The 11,036-nt window shown below is 31.7% G+C and overlaps 1 protein-coding gene across 1 annotated transcript; it reads right to left on the bottom strand.

Moving 5' to 3' along the window:
• Positions 1-5,338: 5,338 nt before the first annotated feature.
• On the bottom strand, positions 5,339-5,875 carry LOC108201933 (ethylene-responsive transcription factor 13). The gene has a single exon (XM_017370279.2). It carries the CDS (start codon positions 5,873-5,875, stop codon positions 5,339-5,341), a length of 537 nt encoding a protein of 178 aa, XP_017225768.2.
• Between the last annotated feature and the right edge of the window lie 5,161 nt (positions 5,876-11,036).

Here is an 11,036-nt window from a genome sequence, read left to right on the forward strand (position 1 = left end):
TCTCATACTAACTTCTGGCTTTAAGTCAATTTCTGGCTTATTTCTGACTTTAAGACGGTTTCTGAGTTATTACACAAACGGATATTTTGGATGTTGGCCCCAAGTGTCACATTTTAGCAGCAAAAGGTCTTTATTGTCATTTTCTGGAAAAATGGCCCCAACTGTCACTTCAATATGCAACTTGATGTTGTGTTAACAAAAACGCAACTTCAAATCATATTTTTAGCTCAAAACGCAACTTCAAGTCGATTTTTTGGTTCAAAATGCAAATTTAAGTTGTGTTTTACTCAGAAAAATTAAAACACAACTTCAGGTCATGTTTTGAAGTGACAGTTGGGGTCATTTTTCCCGAAAATGACATTGATATATATCCATTTGATCTAAAATAGTGACTTCTAGAACCTTTTCTCGATATTTTTTATCTTAAAATTAGAAATTGCTTTAAGTTTCAGCTTGAGGCCGAAATAAACGAAAATAAATAGAGAAAAGCCGGCTATTGGCTCTAAGTAATAAGTCATGTTAAGTGATAAATTACAAATTCAGCCAAATGGCCTCGGGCTCTATAATAGCAATGCCAAATGGATCTCAATTAAAACTAAATATGATATTATTTGCTTTTATAATATGTAACAATAGATTATAATGGTCAGATCATTTAAATCTAAATCTGATAAATCAAAACCCTAGTTATTTTAATAATTTTTATATTATTTTCCCGATAACATGTTGCAAATTATGACTCTAACCGACTCTTTGTCTTTGGTCAACATAGATAAAATTGAAGGGAATTCTGTAAAAATAACTACCTACCAAACAATACAAGCTAGGAAAACTAGTGCCCCATTAACTTTGATAAGCATCTTGTTGGAGATATTTAGGTGGTTTTTCTCATTTTACTGGCATGTCGTATTTCAATTATTGTATTTCACACCTTTCACTTGTATCATCATAGATGTTGCATATGTTAAATGTTTAAGTTTACAACTCTGTCATATCTGCCAGCTCTGTGAATCTGGACCCTTTTTTCTTTGTAGATTTTAAAAGTTTTACATGCCCAACTAGAAGTGATCCACCATACAAAAAACTCATTTCTTTCTTACATCTCCGTTAAGGTTTTCTTCATGCCGTTTCCTTGTACATTTTCATCATGCACTCCATTATGTTCTTTTACCCATCCACGCCTTTATTACGTTTCGATCACGTTAATTATGTCTGTCTGTCGCTTGCTTGTTTTTGTCAATCGGAGTTTTCGGTAATTTGTGGTTACAAAATACTCTTCTTTTATAATGGAAACTTTTAAACATGATCAACAACACTTGTTACTCATTGCACAAACGATCGAGAGAAAAATTGTAGTCCAAAACTGATAAACAACTGTTAGTTCTCATCATAAAAATGCATTGTTCAAATTGTAGTCCAAAACTGATAAACAACGGTCAGTTTTCATCGTAAAAATGTATTGTTTAAATTGAAAATCACTCATTTGAGTCATTACACAAACGGTCCAGAGGACAATTGTAGTCTAAAACTGATGAACAACTGTTAATTCTCATCATAAAAATGTATTGTGTAGACTAGGAATTTTACGTGAGTTATAAAACCGTGATCTCAGTTCCGAACTAGCTAGGTGAATCGAATGTATGCAAACTTCTCTAATAATAGTGCCCCAAAATATTTCTTACTCCCTCCGTTCCACAATACAACAAGTCTCTTTTGAAAAAATTACGCATATCAAGAAAGTATTAATTTTTAAATAATATTTTCTCACTTGTACCCCTAATAAATGCATGAATGCAGACTCTTATTCAACTCTTATTAATTGTTATACAACTTTCAAGAAGAGTAATTTTGGAATGATGCCAATATATTTGTATTGGAAACTAAAAGTAGACAAGTACTATGGAGAAAAAATTTCTTCTAAAAGAGACTTATATTGTGGGACGGAGGGTGGAGTTTTTTGGGTTATAAGTTTTGTTTCGTGTCAGAAAAAACTAATCAATCAGCTATTTACCAAACAGTTTTCCAAGAAACTGCTAATTCATTCCGCTAGTCAAAACATCTACTTCAATCAATTAGTCAGTGTATCTAATTCAATCCGCTAACAACTAACCTCTAATTTCCAAACAACATGAACTGAGAATCTTACCAGAGTTACAAAACTGTGATCATCATAATAATAAGTGCCCCGAAATATTTTTTTACTAATAATGAGAAATTAATGAACCCTCAACTTCAAACTAGTCTAGTAGTACTCACTTAGTGTACACTTTACGGTCAGTGGGCTAACTTCTTGGACCATGCTCGGTAAATTGCAACTCCTCGGAGTTCGTAATAATAATTTGCATGCTTCCAGAACTCGCGATTGTGTATGTACTGTCGTGTTTGGTTGGGGAGAATGAAATGAAATGAGTAAAAATACTTGAAACTAATAAAGATAGGAAGAAATTTTGAAAAAAATTTGAAGAAGTGCAAAATTGCTTTGATGAGATTTGAGAAGAAATTGAGAATACGAGAGAATGGAGCATTCCATCTCAAATTGAAAGTGTAACATGTAGCCTATGATATAAGGAATGGAATGGAAGAAAGAATGAAATTTCTTAAAAATTGTCCATAAGATAATTCATTTTTCATTCTATCGTGTGATATGTCTGCATATGCGTTGTGTGTGAGATAATATTATACTCACCACGAGATGCTCATTTACGCATCTGCCAAGTGAAAAGAGATGCAAATGAAACAGACTGAAAATTTCACCAACCAAGGAACTATCCGTAGTCACAGTCTCACAGATATAAAACGCCAGTGGCGCTTCGCCGGGCTTTTTAAGCACATCTCCGATGAGAGATTTCCGATTCCACAGAATACTCTTAGTAAAGTAGTCAATATATATTTAAGAATTGTGGGAATTATGTAAAAAATATTCAATATCAATAAATCATAGTTGTGAATATCTTGTCTTAAATTCTATTCTTAAATAATGTGACAGACAAATGAAAACTTTTAATCGGAGAGTTTATGGGTATATAAATGGTCTTATTATTATTCCTGTAAAATTGAAATTTTTAAAAAAAATATATCATCGAAAAGTATATTTAATCTATTTTAATATGTAATTTTCTACTTCCTAAAATAATAAATAAATATTTTTTTAATAGTTAGTCAATTAATAAATAAAAATTAATATGAGTGTAACCAATCAAATATTGTCAAACCAGAATTTGGGAAATAGTTTAACAACATATTTTGGGGTACCTAACATTTTTCATAATTTTAACAAGTATTTTAATGTTGTCTATATTTGATATTACGATAACACATCATCTATTATCCCGTTCAAATTTTTTTACTACATGTCTTATAAGTTTAATTTAACCAATATTGTCAAGCAGCATGGTGGGAGATGCTCTTGATCAGATAAAAATTTTTATCCAAACACTTGAATTAAAATATGCTCTAAGTAACTTTTCATCTGTGAAGGATGAGTACTTGTATTAATATAATTTCAAATTTCACAGTGTTGCTGCCAACGATTAACTTCTGGCATTAATTTTAATGAGAAAGAGCTTGAGTTTTCTCATTCGAAAGTTTTCTAAACGGTGTCGGCTCAACTTTTCTCATTCGTAGACAGTATCGACTACCTCCGTAAAATAGACGAACAAAATCATGGATGGAACTCGAATAATCTGGTTTTTCTCAGGCTTCTCCCCAGATATGGTCCAGATGATGATACCATAGGCGAAAGTATAAGATACATGTACTAACACAAAAAGTGCATTTCCTCAATCCTCCTACTAAATATCTTTTGACTTTGGACAGAAAATCATGATAGTAAATCGAAGAAAAATGAGTTGGGACATTTTTTGGCAGCCTTACACCTTCAAACATTTGTACTTTGTTTTTACCCTACCTAGCTAGATGCTCCCACAGTAATAATTTCAACTAGTTTCTCATCTAGAAGGTATATTTTGTTATATGTATATACACTGAGGGAGCTGCCAAAACTAAAAACTTGATGCTTAATACATGCAACTCGTTGCGGTACTGATATATCTGACCTTTTTTTAACTACGTACGTTGCCATTTTGCCCGGATATTTAACAACAAAAACAACAATCAATCTTTGACATAGTTTTCATGATGATTTTGGAGTTCTTTTTAAATGCTAAGAAAGGATTTTATGATCTTAATTCTTAACATAGTATATTGCGTGGTGGTTGCAGAAGATATAGATTAATTGGACCACGATAACAGGAAATTGGAAATGTCTGCTTATACATATATGTTTAGTTTTATTAATATCTGGCATATTATATCATTAATTTATAATGCCAATGTACCTTTAATTCATTTTGGATTTGTATCCATGTATTATTAGGTTTTACAAAATTAATTAATTTAGTTTGTATTTGAGTACTTTTTGTATGAATAAATCTCTTTCCCACCAATTTTTACTCATGTGATCGGACATGTTAATAAAAATGTATATACAAAGTTGTAAAAGAGTTTGGAAAGTGTAAAATTTCCCACTAATATTTAATTAATTAATTAGAAAAGTTAAATGAAATTAATAGGTGAAATTAGTACCCTCCGTCCCGTTTTACATATCTATTTTGACTTTTAACTTGTTAAATTCATTATACTTTGATTGAAATTTACATGTACCATATAATTAAAAAAATAATAAAAATTATATTATTAAAAAGTATATTTAGTCTATTTTAATATTTAACTTTCAGATTTTAAAAACAATGGATAGATTATTTGTAATATTTAGTCAAAAATTAGTCAATTTGGCTCTTTGAAAACTAAAATGGACATGTAAAAGGGGACCGGGAGAATATTTTATAATTAATATTTTTGAAATATAATGACTTAAGAGATACTAAAAAGGAAAGCGAAAATAAATGAAGGTGGCTGAGGTTATATTTGTTAATAGGCAATCATAATCAGCTATATAATCCCTTTAGTTTTAGTCCTTGTACAAAATTTGTTGCATTCTAGATATATATCGTAGCAAGTCTACAGACATTGTTGCTAATTATTCTTGACATCAAAACTTACTTGGGGAGTACTAGATCAAGGCACAACACACAAAATCCTTGCTTAATCTTCTGGACAATCAACTCACAGAACATATTTTCATAGACTGATAATACATGCATTTGAAAAAACAAGGGACTTATACTAACCACATTATGAACACCATCAAACTACGTACTTCAATCCCTGCATATGGAAGCTACATATCTAGTACACAATCAAAACAACAACAAAATACATGATGCATTTGTCCTTAGAAACTACGGTGATGTTAAGACGAGGAGGAAAAGGAAAGAGATCATGAAGACAAGGTGGAGGAAGTCCTTTGCCTAGGCGTCACCTTAACTGGCTCAGGCACGTCCGAGCCAATCAAGTGTGGGAAATTAAGCTTAGCAGCCGAGCCATGAATTTTAAACGCGGCTCGGTCATAAGCTAGGGCAGCATCTTCCGGTGTTTCATATGTTCCAAGCCACACCCTCTTTCCTTTCTTAGCCGGGGACCTGATTTCTGCTGCAAATTTCCCCCACGGACGTCTCCTTATCCCACGAAACCGCCTCCTCTCAGGTGGAACAAGCTGACTAGCAATGGCCACCGGCTTCTCTTTCTGCGTCTCCTCACTCAAGTCAAGCTTATAGTTAACATCCACTTGAGGTGAATAATCCAGATTGATTAATGTTTGGTCCATGTTATTCTCTTGAAAGAAAATACTATCTAAGCTCGAATGCGATGCATCGAACGTATTCATTGCTGGAAAAAGGCTTGACAGTTCGAAATCCACAAGAAGATGGTTTTCGACAGATTGAAGAAAGAAAGAAAGATCAGGGTATGTGGCCATTTCTTGATTCATAACTAGCTAGGGTTTTACAAGAGTACTTATAATATGTGTTGGGGCACAACAATATGTTACTGAATGGTGTATTTATACGAAAACCAAGAAAGTAATTGATATTTATTTAATACTAAAATATGTGGGGATGTGAGAACATGTAAGAGCACTCTAACTTTGCAAGGCTCCCATGTTATAATTCATTTGTGTGTCCATCCATATGAAAAATACATTAGGTGATGAACTCCTTTAAATGCACAAAAGGGAGATTCTTTGAATATATTGTTCATCTGTACGCATTACATGTTCTAGGTAATCAAACATACCAGCACTTTAACCTTTAATTAAGGCACTGAAATTGTTGAATATTGTATGCGCTTTTCTTTTAGTAGGAGACATATTGATATGCCGGGAGTGGAATATTGTAGAATATAACGGAATTAAAGGAAATGTTGAGTATAGGTTCGAAAAAAATTGAAGAGACTACTATATATAGAAAGTAATGTATGTTCAACAGGAAGTATGAAATCAGCCGGATGGTTGAGAGAACAAAGAAAACTCCTCCTTAACATGAATCACTTGCCAGAAAGATCACTAAAACAATTGAAAGAGGAATGTCCGAATGCAGACATCAATTCTCATATTTGAGGATGCAAGAGCATCTCGAACAGATTTGCTATAATTTCGAGGAATATGCTCAAAAATTCACTGCAGCAAAGTCCTTACTCATTCCCTAAACATTAATGATCCATTTTTCATTTATCATAAATAGGTAATCCGTGACCCATTCCTCGTTTGGTTTTTAATGATTAAATATTGATCAACTCTCACCTTTTGCACACTTTTTCTCACATTTTTTGTTATCTTTTTGTTAAAAGAATTTAAATTTAATGCTACAGTAATAATAGGAAACACAAATGGGGATTATTGTTGGAGTTGTCAATATTAGAGTCCCTATTTTTTAAATATTGAATTGTTTGTCATATATCTAGGGAACCTCCTTAAAACACTGGAGATACTCTAAAAGCAACTTTAATAGCTTAGCTATATGGAGTTTTAAACCAAAATATAAGGAATGTGGGGAAAAAAACCAGTCCAACAATATCCCAAATAACCCGCAAACATATATGGTTGATGTGCTTGGTTTGGTACACTTGTTTGGATCAGTTTCTATCTAGAACGTTTTCACCAATTGTAAGGTATATATACATGTACTTCATTTATACATTCATGTATTTGTGCTAGTTTTGGCTAATGCAGCAAAGCCTAGAGTGTTTATGTAAATGTAAGCATCGACTCCTCCATCTAATTAAAGACCATGGAGGAAAGAGAGGGAATTATATTGAAGATCGAGTAGAATTCTTTAGAGCACTGGTTTATTTCGGAACTCTGAATAATGATTTATTGAATGATAATTGGGATTTAGCATGTTTTCGGCCTTGTTAAAAATGCCAAGACTCCCAAGAGTTCATTGTTTACTAAATTTAACGGTTCCTTTGAAGACCCTAAATTTATTATCATTTGATCAGATGGGTGATGGGCACCCGACATTTCGACTAAAATTTAGATTCAAATATCCAACTCATCTATAGTCGTTTCCATTAAATATATACCGTCATGTTGCTTATAATTAGATATTTCATCATTATTTATGTTTAAAATTAAGAAGGATCGCACTATTCTTGTAACACCCCAGTCCCACATCGAGTCGTGTGGAGACTTTAGTTCAGTTTATAAGCATAAGTACTACTACCAATTGCACCAACAAATCATGATCTTTTGGGGGCCTGTGGTGGACTTGTGGATTACCCAAGTTGTTGCAGTTGGGCCAGTATATTTAGGCTTATTTTCGGATTCGGATTTCGGGACTTGACCCGATTTTCGAAAAAGGCTCGGGATTTGACCCGGGTTGTTTCAATTCTTCTCCTGGATTTATCGCGAGTTTGCATCAGGATCATCTAAATATACTGTCACTTGCTATAAATATATATAATTTCGACTTCTTTTACAACTAACAAAATCCTAACTAGTGACCAAAAGAAATGAGAAGAAAATATAAAACACAAAGCACAAAACTACCAATAAGCTATAACATAAAAAACCCAAAATCCTGCAGTTTTCAGTACCATCAATCAGCGGTAGCTAGAGCACGTATGGGCTAGTGCGTCAAAATATAATATAAGATCCATTTGTAATAATTTAAGATTTTAGATGAACTAATTTTAAACATGGTACAAAGATCGGTGCGTGTCTGTGATCCCCTCTTCAACCAAAAATAGCATTTAGAGTGAAGAGGAGTGTGTTAAAATATGTCATATTATACATTTTAGGCATTCCTCTAACACATTAAAATTTCAAATGCATTGATTTTCAACAGCTAATGACGACTAAAACCCCGGGTGGAAGGACCGGCTCTTAACAGCCAATGATGACTAACCCCCGGGTGGAACGAGACATGTTTGGAAACTTAAATTTTATTTGAAATTCTATATTTTATCAAATGACATATATGAACACACAAAAAAAGATAAGTTTGGATTTCATTTGAAATCCATGACATTCAAAAACTAGTATAAAATTGAGATTTTTTGAATATAAAGTTGAGAATTTAAAATGACACTTCAAATAATTATCATTTGAAATTCAAATTTGAAAATAAATATATTTAAACGCAATTCAGGATTAATTGGTGCAAATTTGTCTTTCACCAAGTTGTTTGCTAAATCTTGTCTGAGTTTCAGGATGGTTACCGGTATGGTCTTCAAGCAAGCTATGCACGTCGCATAACCTCCTCGAGTTCAATATAAAGTAGTCTATTCATTCCAATTTAGATGAACGTCTTGTTGATTTCAAATATATTAAAGATGTATTAAATGAGTGCATATAATCATCTCTACTTATTTTTATTGTATTGTCTTTCAATAAAATTAGATAGATGGTACTTTGAAAATGACAAACTAAGAGCATCTCCAACGCTAAAGATGAAACTGTTAGCTGAAAACATGATTTGCTAAAAAAAAATTGAGCCTGTAAGGAATTTTGCTCCAATGGTATTAGCTAAAACCATTAGCTATATTCAAAATATTATTTTAAATGTTAATTATAAATATACAATAAAATAATTTATTTAGTTTTTATTCTATATTATTGAAAAATTAACAATATCTTTAATAGATAATGATCAATTCTAATATTTAACATTTTTATATTATTATATTATAATTTTAAAAAATTTGATTGAAAATAAAGTAACATTTTCACATAACAATATTATTTGTAAAAAAAATAAATAATACATCTATACTTGCAATAATAATAATAATAATAATACCTTAAATATTTCAATTTAGATATTATAAAAATGATTTAGGTAGAATGTTATATGCTTTAAATAAAAATAAAATAAAATTTAGAAGGGTAAGAATAAAGTTAGTGCTAAAGATTTTAAGCTAATTATCTTTTGATAAAATGGGTTTGAAAGAATTAAAATAAAAAGTTAATTAATTTTTTATTTAATACAGGTGAAAATAAAAAATATAACTAATAAAAACATAGATACCGATACTATTATAATAATAAAAACTTAAAAAAACTAATTAACAAAAATTACTTGTATCATGTAAAACATTTACTAATTTTCTTTGTTAAAAATTCATAATTAACGTTAATAACTATATAAGTTATTATATTAGTTTTATTATATTATTTTTATTATATTATTTATTTGTTATAAATATTTTTACACTTAACAATACATTTGATTAAATTATAAAATTAAAAAGTTATACAAATATATATAATAGAATTATAATATTATAATACATATATAATATAATATAGACATAGGTTGGAGCAAGTTTAAATTTTTTTGAGTTAAATTTTAAATGAAAATGACGTGGATATGATATAGATGACATACTTTGGTTCAGCAAATGTAGCGTGCTTAATTCTCGGCATCTAAAAATATTGCTAACAGGTCTCTGCGTTGGAGTGATGTTTTTTTTACATATTAGGTTTATGGGCTGACACATAGACTTTAAAGCTAACAGGGGACGTGCGTTGGAGATGCTCTAAGGAGGAGTCGTTTTGAAAGATAATGTATATATACATGAAAGTGGAGAAACTCAACTAATAAATAATGAATTTTTCTCTCACAAAATTCATCTAAATGGGGATGGAGGGAGCATGACCCTTGTCAGCTACTAATTTGCCGAGTTAAGCGAAATGTTGGATTTCATCTAAAGATGAATATTTGAATCCGTGGCCGTTATAAAATTTCATGTGGCGAAGATCGAGGAATGTCTGTATATATATGGGCCGTTTGAGTGAGTTTTAAATAAGTGTTTCTTGATTAAAGTAAAAAAGTGAAGTAGAATTGAGAAGTTAGTTAAGACTTATAAGTGATTAAAGTGTTTGGGAAAGAAGTACAAGCCCCGAAAGAAAAGCTAGCATTCTCAACTTTTTATAAGTGCTTCTCGACTTTTTCCGCAACCGGGTCAAGAAAAGTAAAAGTTGGCTTATTACAGAGAAACACTTCTTTCCTGTTGCCAAACAGGCACATAGTCTTCAGAGATGTATCCTGATTCCTGAGTAATGAGTAGAGTCCATTCAATACAAAACAAGATGATGTATGTATTAACAAAACTTTGAATATCCGGAGGGCTTAATGACCTTTTAGCCCTTGAAGTTTGGGTGGAAGTTCTGATGTGGCCTCGAAATTTGAAAACGTACCTTTCGACTCTCCAAGTATCTTTGTCGTACTTTTTAGCCCTTATGGCGTATACCGATATATAACGGGTGGACAAAGTTGACATTTCACACGTGAGGGTTAAAAGGGCATTAAACATTAAGGGTTAAATGGAACATCTAATGTATTTTAATGTATTTTTTAAGAGTTAAAAGGAACGATATGTACGCATACATTAAGGGTTAAAAGGTACACCCAAACTTTACCCCGAATATGTATTGTCAAGTTTATCCCCCGATTTATACCGGTATTTTTGAAAAAGGCTAAAAAGTACGACAAAGATATTTTGAGGGTCGAAAGGTACGTTTTTAAACTTCGAGACCGAATCGGAACTTCCTATCATACTTCGACGGTTAAAAGGTCATTAAGTCCGGAGGGAGTGATTCAAAGAATAGTTACCGTATCCTCCGAGGCGTCTTTCAC

Source organism: Daucus carota, chromosome 9, assembly GCF_001625215.2.
Source record: "Daucus carota subsp. sativus chromosome 9, DH1 v3.0, whole genome shotgun sequence".
Lineage (NCBI taxonomy): Eukaryota > Viridiplantae > Streptophyta > Magnoliopsida > Apiales > Apiaceae > Daucus > Daucus carota.